This window comes from Pristis pectinata, chromosome 8 (assembly GCF_009764475.1).
Source record: "Pristis pectinata isolate sPriPec2 chromosome 8, sPriPec2.1.pri, whole genome shotgun sequence".
NCBI classification, from domain to species: domain Eukaryota; kingdom Metazoa; phylum Chordata; class Chondrichthyes; order Rhinopristiformes; family Pristidae; genus Pristis; species Pristis pectinata.
The window spans coordinates 17,291,757-17,306,066 of record NC_067412.1 but is presented as its reverse complement, the minus strand read 5'-3'; the positions used below and the strand labels follow the sequence as shown (position 1 = coordinate 17,306,066).

Here is a 14,310-nt window from a genome sequence, read left to right as displayed (position 1 = left end):
TCAGATATTTGGGTCAGAGGGCTTGCTAAGCAGTAATTTTGACTTATTACACTATCAAAAGGCATGCAACAGGGGTTAACGTTTTTCAGTATTTTATAGTTGTTTGTAAATACCTTAGGTTCTCCCCAATGTAAAGACTATAAACAGAACACCCCGTGCTGGTGCACTGAATCACCGACAGAAGCTTTGTGATTTCCATATTAAACTGCACATGCACAGAAATTCCATAGTGTTGCTTTTGTTATTAACATGAAGTCCAGGTATATAGGTATATGTGCACTTTTAACTATTATGATATTTTCTTTCTTTGATTTCTCTCATTACCCCTCCTTTACGGAAAAGGAAGAGTACGCATCACTTCTGCCATTTAAACTCTCTTCTGTTTGTCACTTAAAGCTGTGCAAGACTATTATGTGCTTTTCTTATCTCTTCCCCATTTCTCCTTGGGTTCGTTCCTTTTTCTTTAAAAAAAATCCCATTCATCTATAACCTTCTTATTTCCAGTTAAGGCTTCGACATCAAAAAATGACCAACTCTTGTTCCCATAACAAATGCTACCTAAGCTGCTGAACATCTCCAGCATTTTGTGGTTTGCTAAAGTTAATAGGATGTTGAACTACTGAGTTGCAGTGGTGAATACAAATCAAAGGATATAATAATCAAACTGTAGAGTCCCCTGTAGACCACATCTTAAATATTCCATCCAGTACCTGTCACTAAGAATCGAAGAAGACTTCCAATAACTCGGGCTTTCAGCGTGGGAAGGATTTTTTTTGAGGGGGGAATAAAACAGATTGTTAATGATAGAAATATAATCTAAAATAATAATGTAAATTAATGTACTGAGCAAAATGAAAACATAAATTTCAAAGAATTAGAAAGCAACTTTCAGATTGAAAGCACAAAAACCTTCTTGCAATGAGTGATCAGAATGTCGAATACATGTAAACATCAATTTCTATTCAAAATAAACAATAGGAATAAATATCACTATTTCAAGTGTTAAAAAATAACCCCTTTTCTCAAGCTTTGCTAAAACAAATCACTAAATTTCCAGATTCTCAGGACATTACTCTTCCATCAGGTACACGACCATTCATTTCCCAGTGTGAACCGTTACCTTGCACACATTCCCCTTTCAATAAAAAAGTGCTCTCTGCCCTAGGTTGTACTGTGCAGCAGAATAGGTCCACCTCCATTTGAGAAGAAAGAGGGTCGTTGATGCACAATGCCAGTGACATTTTGCAAACCTAGCTATTTCCTGGCCCAGTTGTTACTCCATTTGCTGTTTTCCCTCTCCCAAACTGCAAGGACTTAGTTTCTCACTCTATTCACTCTCAATCCCAAGTCATAATATCAAATGTCACATGACACAAAATAGCAATCAAACTTTCAAGAACGCCAGCTAGAGTTAGCAACCCTATTTCTACCCACTAGGGATCTCTGGTTTTCAAACACACCATTCTTAGTTTCTTCTACTTTTATTTTATGAAGGTTCCCCCCCATAATACATTCTGGAGTTGGTTGAAGAAAGTGTGCACTGAAAATGGTATATAGTATGTTCTTTCCTGAAATGCTGCTTCCTGCAATTTCTGTTGTTGTCCAGCACTGATCAAAAACCTTCCCATTTAGCAATTCCTGCAGCTAGCAGTCTAGGTGATCACAGAAGATGCTCAGAGCCAGCACTTTGAAAGAGCTATACAATTAGTCTTTTTCCAAATGTCCTACATCTTTTTCTAGTTCAGGTGTTGAACATTACAATTGCATTTCCTGACCTCTCATATAGTGCTTTCCATAATGACTGCTTGCATTGAAAGAGGTCCTCATTTCCCAAAACAAGAGGGCATAGGTTTAAAGGTGAGAGGGAGATGCTTTACATAGGATCAGAGGGGAAAGTTTTTCCCCACACACAGAGAGTGATTGATATCTGGAACCTACTGTCAGGGGAAGTAGTGGAGGCAGATACAAGCACAACATTTGAGAGGCATCTAGACAGGCACTTGAATAGCTAAGTCGTAGAAGGCCAAGACCTAGTGCGGGTAAATGGTATTAGTATAGATAAGTACAGCAGCCAGCATGGAGATGTTGGGTCAACGAGCCTGCTTGTGAGCTGTTTGAGTCTACAAGTTCTTCCCTGGCCTTTTAATAATAGTTATTTGTGCAACTTCAGGCAGTCACATTACCCAAGGTGGAATCACAGTTCCTTCCATCTTTAGTTTGCCCCCCTCATTGCATGCTCATAGATTGTTACCTAGTAATCAAAATGTCAAAGCTTAACTACTGCAAATGCACACCACATACAATCAGCCCCAGAGCACCTTAGCATATACCCCCAAGTGTCAGCTCATTACCTCTCCAAGAATTCCTCCAATCTTACCTCCAAACACTGGAGGCAAACCTAACCCCTCGGTCTGCTGGCAATTAAAAACAAAAGCCTCGCTTTTCCCATTATAAATTCCAGTGAAGTGCTGCCTATCTTCTCAGGTGGTGTACAAGGACGACGGTTGCACTTTGCGCGCTACTTAACTGGAAGGCTATACAGAATTACCATTAGACTATCTGGAGATAGCTCAGGGAAAGTAAACTTGCAGCAGGTTTCTGCAAATACAACACGAAGACACCCGTGTATAGCGAAGGCCGGCCAGCCGCCTAACCCCCACCGTTAAAAAAATGAACACAGCCGCTTAAACTTGCATCTTTTCAACTGGAGGCCACCCCCCCCCAGTTTCAGGTGACCTTTACTCCCCTCACCCCCATCATGTGGTGCAAGCACCGAGGGAAGAGGCCGCATCCCAGGGGAGACCTTCTAGAGCGCGGCCCAGAGACGTCTCATGCGACGGAGAAAGCCCCGGAAGGAGCGTCACGCCGTTCTAGAACGCGGCCCCGGGAATGCCCGACCCGGGTAAGACGTCACGGGAATCTGGATAGACCACCCCAGAAATACCTGGCGCGGCCGGGAAAACCTGGGCAGAGGAGTCACGGGGTTGCAGAACGCGGCCTTGGGATTCCCTTGCACCGTACCTTCGCTAAATCCCTCGTAGCCTCTGCGCTGGGCTTTAAGGAAAATGGACATCTCGCGTCCTGCAGCCATGGTCGCCTATTCTCCACTAATCCCGATGCGAAACTGATTCGATACAAATTGTGTTCCCCTTTGGTCCTACGGAGGGCAGGCGAGGGCACAGCCCGCATTTCGATTGTTTTGCTTTAGAACGAGGTTTCTGCAAGGGATGACTCTTCATCGAATTGTGTATTACCGAACCCAACACTGCATGTGTTTCTGGTTACTAATAGACACGTTATTAGCGATTTTAAAATGTTCAAATGGATTTATAATTGCACTTACTGTTCCAGATTGTAAATAATAACCCCTCCCATTTCTTTCCATTTTGCAAAAAAAGTACGTTTTGCATAATTATCACAAGTTTTATAGATTTATATAATAAAATATTTTATATAATAAAAACAAGCACCTTTACATTATAAAGTATTACAAATAGATCTTATGGCCTAAGTGTTGCATTTTCTGTTAAAGTTTTTTTTACATAGAGAACTAAACTGGTGCTGCTCCAGAACAGTTTAGGGATTTAAAATTACTAAGTGAAGGTCAAGAAACAAAAGAACTTTTTTTCGTTTTAGTAGAGGTATTTCAGAATGAATGGGTTACGTTGCGTTTCAGACCTGGAACGACTAGTTATTTATGATTAGCATTATAAACGAGCAAAAAAAAACATTGTTGGAGGAACTCAGTGGGCCAAGAAAAATCTGTGGAGGCAAAGGGATGGTTGACATTTGGAGTCAAGACTGCATCAGGCCTGAGAATGTAGAGGGGTATGTGGAAATGAGAGGGAAGGGTGAGACAGAGGCTGGTAGCTGATACGTGGAAACAAAAAAAATAACAGGCATATGTGGGGAAGGAGAGGGGAACGGGTCGAATAAGAAGCTGGTAGGTTTTGGTTGGAACCAGATAAGGGAGGGACAATGGGCAGATGGAACCAGGTGGGGTAGGAGATAGGAAAGGTGAACCAGGAGAGAAGAAACCCAGGTAGGTGGGTATGTGGGAGGCAGGCACATGGAATCAGGTAGGAGAGTGTGGTGAGTTGAGGGAAGGAAAGATGGAAGAGGTAAACAGAGAGAGAGAGACCCAGGGTGAATCGTGGGAATGTTAAAGAAACACAGGGGCAGTGGGTACTTGATATTCGAAAATTCAATGTCCATGTCAGTGTCATGCATTTTGTTTCTCTGGTGTCTAGTTGTATCATACAAATCCTTCAGCCAAAGAGGACAGGGAAACGTCTCTATTGCGAGTCTTCCTTTTACTGAAACCACAAGCATGGTACAACAAAATTATAATGATGAAGCCATGTAATGTTGTTCTTAGAGGTGATGGTGACGACGACCTTGAATCCAGTTACTCTTGCAGTTAGTGTCATAACACCATATACCAGAGGGAGGAAGCTTCTGTGAATAAACTATGGATAAGGTGGGAATAAAGGATAAACTATAATGTGCTAAGTGGCCTTTCTTATCTTCAGTTATGCTGTGCCCATGCTTTGAGGTCCATCATTGCAAATATACATAGGAATATAAAATGACCCAGCATTGGACAAGTTAAAAGAACATCGACTGGCTCCCAGGCATATTTTGAAACTTTTGCATTAAGTTTGCTCCGAAACCTTTCAGGCTGCAGGCTCCAGCCGCAATCATTTTAATTTGTACAATGCTCTAATGACTCAGGCAAATCTTTAGAGTTGCCGGGTATGACCACAGTGAACAGCACCGTGCAAACAGAACCTGATAACACTCGCAGACACGGAAAGTTCTTTCCCCACAAGAGTTGTCAATCTCTGCATGGTTTGGAAAATTCCTAGCTGTGGAGAAATTCAGCTTTGGCCACCAGCACTGAACACCTGCTGTTCTCATCTCCGCCCTTCCCGTTCTATTGAGGACTATGAATTTTACAGTTTACTGCTGGAAAAATAAAATTGAAATGGAGTCAGTATATTTTCATTTTTAACTATTTTTGTGCATAATTGCTGGAACTATTAAACAAAAACTCCTTAGTAGGTTTTTTTTGTATTTAACAAGTAGATCACAAGGGAGCTGCCTTCCCTTCCTGCTTTCCAGCGTTCATGGGCCTAAAGGAATGGCGACTAGCCGGCGTTGTCTGGTTTCTTATTAATAGTGAAAGGCACTACTATTCAAATCAAGTGGCTTACCCTTAACATCCAGTAATCATCGTGAGCTGCAGCTTGCACATTCTGACAACTACCAGATGACTCTCCTCCTTATTTAAAATAAAATCCAACTGGACGACAGATGAACTAACCAATTGAAGTATTGACACCAGTCCGTCCATTCAACAATATTACAGTCAGCTTTCAGAAGAAAATCTCCGAATAAGTGACAGGTGCATAAAATAAAGCTCAATATAGGCGCTTCCAACTCAAAAAAAAAGCAATTTGTTTTAAAATCGATTTAAGTGGATTTGGCGCCACTGTCGCTCACGCACTCCTTGCTGGCCGTGCCGTTGCCTCCTGGACTTTCCCACCAGAGAAACGAAGAGAAGGCAACAGGGACCCTGCACCCAAAGTTCACCCACAACCTCGGTCATACCTGTAAGTTACTTGAGAACCGGCCAATTCCCAGGTAGGCCATGGAGTCTGGTGCACTCTCAATGTGAGTCTGCACCTTTGAGTGAGGCAGGAGAAAAATGGCAAGAGTGAGGGGAAATGGGAAATAAAAACACTAAATATTGGAAAGACGTAGCTGTTTGATAATTAATTGGATAGAGAAAACTCGGCTAATGATATTCATTTGTATGAATACTTCATCAGTCTAAAGCCCAAAGAATCTGAGCTTTGATAAGATAACAGAAGCCCTATTATAAAAATAGAAACATAAAATCAAATTATAAAAGCTTCTATAAAAATTTGCAGTGAAGGATTAACTTATGTTCGTCACTTAGAGACTGAGATAGGAGAAATTATTTTGGGGAATAAGGAAATGCAGAGAAATTAAACAAATATTTTGTGCCAGTTTTCACAAATAAAAACGCAGAAAATCTTTCAGAGAGAGTGAAGAATAACCGTCCAGAGTAAAGGAAAAGCTGGGGGGAAAATGCTTTGGTCTGAAAATAGCATTAGAGAAATTAATAGAACTGAAACCTGAAAAATCTCCTGGAAATGATGACCTGCATTCCAAGGTTTTAAGAGGTTGCCATGGATATGGCAAGAAGGGGGTTGCCAGGATGCACTGGCTGGAATCTGACAAATTCCCATAGATTCTAGAATGGATCCCACAGATTGAAAGGTAGCAAATGTACCCCCTCTGCTGAGGAAAAGAGGTACCATATAAGAACATGAGATATTGGGGTTAAAAACACTGGCATGGTTTGAAGATTGGTTAACTGATATATAACAGGCATTAGAAATAAATAGGTCATTCATGAGTTGGGAGGGTGTTATTAGTGGCCTGTTAAAAGGCGTCAATGCTGCAGTTCCAGTTGTTCACAACTTGTGTTAATGATTTGGATGAAGGAATCAAGTGTAATATATCCAAGTTTGTTGATGATACTAAGCTGGGTGGCAGTGTGTGAGGAGAATACAGAGAGGCTTCAGGAGGATATTGAATGGTTAAGAACATGATAGATGGAATATAATGTGGTAAATATGAATTGCTAGAAAAGCAAAATTTACATGATATTGGTGTTCAGAGGTACCTGTGCATGAAACACGAAACATTAATATGCAGATACAGCAAGCAATCAGTAAGGCAAATAGTGAGCTGGCCCTCATTGCAAAAGTAAAGGTATCATACTGCAATGTAAATGACACTGGTGGGACCATGTCTGGAATATTGTTTACAGGTCAGTCCTCCCTATCCAGGCGATGATATATTTGCAAAGGCAACAGTCCAAAAAAGGCCCACCAGATTGATCCCTTGGATGGTGAAAGGGGGTTGAGCTCTGAGGAGAGATTAAGCAGACTGGGCCTGTACTCTCTGCAATTTTCATGAATGAGAGATGGTCTCAATGAAACATTGACAGACTAACTGCAGGGATAACTTTCCCCCCTCCCAACAGGGATGAAGTTCCCTCCACCCCCACCCCCCAGCAGGAGTATGCAGAAATGGGGGTTGCAATCACATAATAAGGAGTGAGCCAGTCAGGACTGCAATACGAGGACATTTCTTAACATTGGGTAGTGAATAGCAACATTTAAGAGGCATTTAGATATGATAGCAATATTTAAGGTGCATTTATTCAGTCACATGAACAGGCAGGGAATGGAGGGATACAGACCATGTGCAGGCAGATGGGATTTGTTTGGATTGGCATCATGGTTGGCATAGACATCGTGGGCTGAAGGGCCTGTTCCTGTGCTGTACTGTTCTATGAACCTTTCGAATTCTCTACTCAAAAGGGGTGTGGAGATTTAGTTGTTGAATGTGTTCGAGAGAGAGATACATAGATTTTTAGACATTGAGAATTAAGGAATATGAGGTTAGTGCAGGAAAGTGGTGCAGATGTAAAAGATCACCATGATCTGATTGAATGTTGGAGCAGGCATATGTTATTAGTTGCTTGAAAAATGTTTTAATTTACAGAGCAGTGTCAATTAGTCCACTGCCACCTATGGCAAGTGAAGAATATTGCCACATTTTATAAAAAGCAAACCTGAAATCGGGCAGTGCCATATATTGTTGAATTCTCAACATGCTTGTTGAACTATTTTTTATGTGTAATAACTCTTGGGAACTGTAGTGAAGAAAGAAGATCTTGGAAGAAAAACTACTTTCCGTAAACATCGTTTTGAAACACATGCATATAGTAAATAGTCCGCAGCAAAAATATTTGTAGGTCTTTTCTGTGCAAGGTGTTGAGCAATTTGGGAAACAGATTCATGCCACCCACAATGTAGTTTCAGCAAACTTGATTTTTGGAACTTGGCTACTTTTCACTGGCTTTGCTTAAAACATCCCAGAAAGAAGCCAGGAATTGAAAGGAAAATACTGCAAATGTTGAAAATTGCAATAAAAATAGAAATTATTGGAAATACTATGCTGGTCAGGTAGTGTCTGGCAAGAGAAACAGAAGTAACATTTCGGGTCAATAATCTTTCATCAATGGAAATTTGGAACTCTTTTTCACAAATGGTAATTGATTATTTTATTGATGTATCATACAGAATTGTTAATTTTAAATCTAATATGGATATAATTTTGAAATAAAAGCAGAACATGCTGGACAAGCTTCGCAAGTCAGTCTGTGATAAGAGAAACAGGTAACATTTCAGGTCAAAGACCCTTCATCAAGACTGAGAAAAGGAGAAAGCAAGTTAGTTTAAAGCAAGCTTTTAATTTTCATGGATAGACTTTTGTTCACCATTGGTTATAAAGATATGGGATAAGACAAATAAAAGGACTTGGGTCATAGAACAGCTATGATCATTGCTAGTATGTTTCTGTGACTACTTTTTGAAAAGTATTCCATTGGCCCTAAAGTGTTTTGGGTGGCCTGAAGTGAGAGGTGCAATATAAATGCCAGTCTTTATTTTAAATCAGTTAACCACTACTATCTTAAAAGCAATCATGGAGTTTTCTTTCACTGCTATTTCTGCTGGGGGCATTTTATATCTTAACCAATCTGTCAAAACAAATCTCTTCCTTTGAAGTGTTCTCGCTGAGTAAATGAAGAGCAGAGACAAGATCAGTAACCAAATGATACTGATATGTTGTAATGGACAAAAATAGTTGAGGAAAGATGAAAGGAATTATTGTTTACACACCATTAGTTATGAAAGGATGGTGAAAGCAGATTCAATAGTAATTTTCAAAAGGGAATTGGACAGACATTTGCAAAAGAAAAAATAGTTGCAGAGCTAATGGGGAAGAAAGGGCCAATTGGATAGCCCTTCAAAGAAATGGCATAGGCGTATTGAGCCAAATGGCTGCCTCTTCCTGTCCTGTATGATTCTAATGCTTGGAAACAAAGTTAAGGAACAACAGAAACATGTTTTCCCTATTTTTCTTATCAAAACTTATCACAACTTTTAACACCAGTTAGGATACTTCATTCGAATCATAGATTATTATCTGAAGCCTATCAAGGTGAACCTTTTGTGCAGCCCCTTCATTGCCTTGAATGAACAGGAGCACACACACCTCTGTATCAAAAGGTTGTTGATTCAAGGCTGTTCCCAAAGAGCGTATAATCTGGTCTGACACCTGAGTGCATTGCTGAAAGAAAACTATACTGCAGGAGATGCTGTCAGAAAAACAAACTATTTGATCACTTATCTTATTATGGGAACTTGTTGTGAACAAATTGGCTGTGCAGAATCTATACAGTGCAACAATGACTAAGCCTAAAATGTATGCCTTTAGTTGTAAATTTTTTTTCAGATGTCCTGAAAACTTGAAAGGTGTTAGATGATTGGAAATTCTTTATACCTTACAAAATGCTTTGTGAAAATTCACATGAACCTCAATCAATCAATTTGCTTTAATCCAGCCTCCATCCTTCTTCATTCTGTTCCATTAGGAACATTTAAAAAATGTTTTGTGGTCTATATAGGGATCCTTTTGTGCTCACTGGTGTGTGCATTAATAGCCATATAGCAGAATCTGGTCTCCTGTCAGCTTTGCCACTGGATCAAGACCTTAGTGATAGCTTGTGTGCACAGGCTAACCCGCATTAAAAGAAGTCACCCCAGACAACTTCCACTGCACAATGTGAAGTTCAGTACCTGGAAAGTCAGAACCCTGATAGACAATGCCAGCAACAGCAGACTTGAAAGTTGCTCTGATATCAAGGCTTGGGAACTGGGATGCTTTGACGTCAACATCACCTCTATGAGTAAGGCAGAACTAGCAAGAGTCGGTGAGTTTGAAGAACAGGGATACATCATCTTGTGGAGGTACGGTCTTCACAAAGTGAGCTTCGCTGTCAAGAATGAGCTAATCTGCCACTTCAATGACTCTCTCTGTAAATTTAGTGATTTTTGTTTGAGTCCATGCAGCGAGAGTAGATGGAAGCCCTATGTAAGTGTGGAAGGAGTGCACCACCTCACCAACTACCCACCCACCCTCCCCATCAACCCCCTCCTGCACCACAGATTTCTGTGGAAAAGTCTACTCCTCCCATGTTGGCTTCATTAGCCACTTTGGTACCCACAACCATACTGAAAGTAGATCATCTTAGATTCCATGAGACTGCCAAAGAAAAGGAAAAGGGGAACAAATGGACCATTAATCTAGTTCTAAAACTGCACTGCAAGATGTCCAAAACTGGAGATGGCGATGGTCTACCTAACAATAATTTTACATTGGCCCAGACTTCATGGTTGTGATGATGGTGAAACTATCAAAATCCATTGTCATTACAGAGTGAAAGTGCCAACCGTTTCTGGGATGAGCTCGTGTCCACTTAATTCCTGAAACCCCAAAGCTGCTGTTTGTGATTCTCTGCTCCTCCTCAGTGTGCGCCGTTTTGCAACTTTCTCTGGTGTAACTAGGGGAAATCAGTGATCATCAAAGGTATAATGTATTTGCAAAGTATTCTTGTTGTAATGTATTCTGAAAATATTGCACTTTATTGCGTGAAGTGCAAGTGAGCTGTTAATGATGTGCAAAGTTCTAATTGTTGCTTTGTGCTCTCAATCCTTAAAGTTTTAATTATTTGTGAAAAATAATTCCTAGATAAATATTTGAAAATATAATATTTTTAAATAATAAAGGAAATATTTTAGCTTTTTAATGTTTGCCATGATATCTCCACTTGTACATTAATTTTCTGACTATGCTCCAGTGTTTATTTGGCATTTTTTAAAATGTTTTAAAATGTGACTTTTACTTCCTTGATTGGTGCCAATGAGAATTGCTCAATGTGATTGGCTGCTCAGCCAGCTTGATGTCATTATTACTGTTAGCAACCAGGGATCTCTTTGAAGCAAATCCTTGTAACAAGTGCTATCAGTAAATCTAGTCCCCACATAATGGAAATTATTGTATCTTTCTGGGTGACTTTGTTCAAGAAAGAGAAGTGCTCTCTCTTAACTGAGCAGAAAATCTAGACTATTATCTTTCTGCTTCTATACTCTGCAGCACCATTTCTAAAAATCAGGACTCAATTTATTGATTTCTTACACATGTTTATGAAGGCGCTTTCCATGCAGATGGTGTACCTGAACCCTTCATCCTTTCTGTCTCTGTGGAAACAAGTGGGGTAATTAAGGACAACTACCATTGATTAGATGGCAGACTTAATTCGCATTTGATGAAGAGACTTGCTGTTTGAAATTAAAGCACAATCTATTAAAAGTAGCGTGACAGCCCAGACAGGAAGGTGAAAACAGAATAGATGCAAGAAGAATAGGAGGACAACATGACACCTAAGTAATAAGATTCTGCATACAGAGGAACCTGGAGGAATATGGGAATGTAAGAAACAATAGCTGGAGTAGGCCATTCAGCCATTCATGGCTGCTCTGCTATTCAGTGGCTTCACTTTCTTGCACAAACCTCATATTCCTTGACTTCCTTCTTTACAAAATACATACAGATTCAGATTCCTAAGAGAAGCAGAAAGCACTAAAAATAGTATCGTAGGTTAGTAAAACCCTTCAAAAAAGCAAGCCAAGCACTGGTGTTCTTATCTTGATGGAAAGAAATTGAAAAGCAAAGAAATTATAGTAATAAACTCGTATGGCACTTCAGTCAGCCCACAGCAGGAATACTGCGTACAGTTCTGGTCATTTATAAAAAGGATAGAGAGATATTGGAGAAGGTGCAGAGAACAATTCCCAAGGACAGTAACAGAACTGATAATGTTATATTCATTAAGGAAATTAGAATAGACTGGGACTCTTTCATCTGTAAAAAAAAGTTGAGTGGATGTGTTGGCGATCTTTAAGGTTACAAGAGGGTTTGAAAAGATACATGTCGAGAAAACATTTCCTCTTGTGTCCAAAACTAATCATCATAAATATAAGGTTGAAGCCCTTTCATTAGAACCCAGTTTTACCTCAGTTTCCCATTGTTTTGCTGCTGGAGAATGTAGAGCTTGCTGCCACAGGGAGCAGTTGCAGCAATTGCCACATAAGGACTCTAGATAGCCACATGAGGGAGAAAGGAATGGAAGTATTTGCTGATGAGGAGAAAGGAGGAAAGTGTGGAGTGCAAATTGCAACATTAACTAGCTGGACTGAAGGGACAGCAGTTTTAACCTAAATTAGGACCTGGATTTGAATTCAAGGTACGGGGAATGGGTTAAAGCCAACAAAAATACCCTAGGAAGCTCATTCCAACTCACTGAATTCTGTATCTAACTCAGCAGCATTTGGCAGGTTCCAGCAGCCCCTTTAATAGTGTTAATTGCTCGATTGGAATGATAATTCAACATTTTTAAGTTTAACCTGCGGGTTTTCAGAGCTTCCTGAAACTCGACAGTGAAAGCGAGGTGAGAAGACGGCACTTGATTAAAACTCGTTCAAGTACTGCAGGAAATGTTCAGTGCACCCAAGTGCTTTCTCACCTACTAATGGGAAAAGCTTTTGCTGAGAATTCACTTTCTGTATTTTAAAGTTTTCAGTAACAGAACTGGGTTGATGGCAAATTGACTGCCTTGGATCAAACTTCTGATAAGAGCAATATGAGAACACCACCAACAGCAGTGTAGAGCTGCCCAGATACTGCTGTAAGTCGGACAGGTCCAGCAAAGAGGAAAACCAACAGAGAGGGGAGGATCGTGTAGGATGCAGGACCCAGGAGTCAATATCACTGGCATGGGGTAATTTGGCAGATGCTGAGTTTCCTTGGCATGTCAGAGCTGCATCAGAGGTTGTGTGATGCTGTGGCAGAGTCCTACTGCCTTCAAGAAGACCTGTAATTTGATCATTCTGGTTGCCATGTCTTAACACTGGCTACTCAGGTGATCGTCCTCAGATCTTTGCCTCCGGTTCCTTCCAGGAATCTACCAGAGATATATCCCATTCAAAGCCCAAAAATAAGTAGGACAGATGCCTATTGGGTTATATTGCCAGAACTGTCAACCATGTCAACTTGCCAGGATATCAATCAAAATGACTGGATGATGAGATTTGTGCCTCTAACTGACTTCCCACCAGTGCAGGTCTTCACTGACTGCACTCATTTGGCAATCAACACACTCACCAATCACAGAAGAGTATTTGCAAACTGCAAAGTGCCACTTCAACCATGTGCAGGTAGTGTACAACTTCAAAGGATTATTTCTTGACGAGTGCCCAAGATTCAGAGTGCTGCCGTGATTTTGTTGTATTGTGGCAGTTATAACTTGCAACCCCATTAAACCTGCCAGCAGACTTAAGAGATGGATGCTGAGATACACTGGATACCCCTTCAAATTTTCAAATTCCAACCAACAAAGCTCGTAGTGGATCCAGTAATGACCACCAGACAATAAGAAAATATTTTCAGAAGCCTGAGTGAATGTGGAGGCACTCTCAGTGTTCACCAGCCTGACTTTCCAGAGTGGTCATGGTCTTGGCTCTGTGCAGCGAGGTTGGGCTTGTATGAGATGCAAAATGCAGAGCACAAATCTAAGGAGGAAAGGGAATGCAGTGAGGGCAGCACACCGCCAGAGGTTCACATTACCACTTGAGACAGCAGGAACACCCTTGTTCATGTAAATTTCACTTGAGTTGCACCAATGGGCTTGTGAGAACCACATTTCTTACCACCACCCCACCCAAAGTTACTAGCGAAAATCAGTCCTGCAAACAACCAACCACTCTTTGCATGAACTCTTTGGTGCCCCAAATGACCTTTAAATAATTAAAAGGTGAGTTACCATCCAGCAACCAAAAAAAATAGCCAACACAGGAAAGTGGTACAATCTAATAAATTTGATGTAATTCTATTTAAGGATAAAGAAATGGTTGCCTGAATTTTATGGCAGGGACCTCTGGGATGTTGATATATAGAGGCGCAAGTCCATATCTCCCAGAAAATGGTAACAGAGGTGGTGAAGAAAGCATTCGTCATGCTTGCCTTCATAGGCCAAAGCATTGAGTATAAGAGTTAGGATGTCATATTGCAGCAAAACAAAACTTTGGTCAGGCCACACTTGGAATATTGTGTACAGTCCAATCACCACACTACAGAAAAGACGTGGTTCCAATAGAAAGAGTGCAGAAGGGATTCACCAGGACATTGCCTGAAATGGAGGGCCTAATATGGGAAAAAAGATTAGCATAGATAGGCATCATGGTCAGCATGGATATGTTGGGCCGAATGGCCCGTTTCTGTGTTGTACAGCTCTACGACTTTATG

At 40.6% G+C, this 14,310-nt stretch overlaps 1 protein-coding gene across 2 annotated transcripts in view; it reads right to left on the bottom strand.

Moving 5' to 3' along the window:
• The window catches only part of cpped1 (calcineurin-like phosphoesterase domain containing 1), a 167,786-nt gene extending 164,582 nt beyond the window's left edge, over window positions 1-3,204 (bottom strand). For both annotated transcript variants that reach the window (XM_052021957.1, XM_052021958.1), the window contains exon 1: window positions 3,022-3,204. In XM_052021957.1, coding sequence (XP_051877917.1) covers window positions 3,022-3,091 — 70 coding nt within the window. In that variant the 5' untranslated portion in view covers window positions 3,092-3,204. The remainder of the gene's footprint in view (window positions 1-3,021) is intronic.
• Window positions 3,205-14,310: the final 11,106 nt, after the last annotated feature.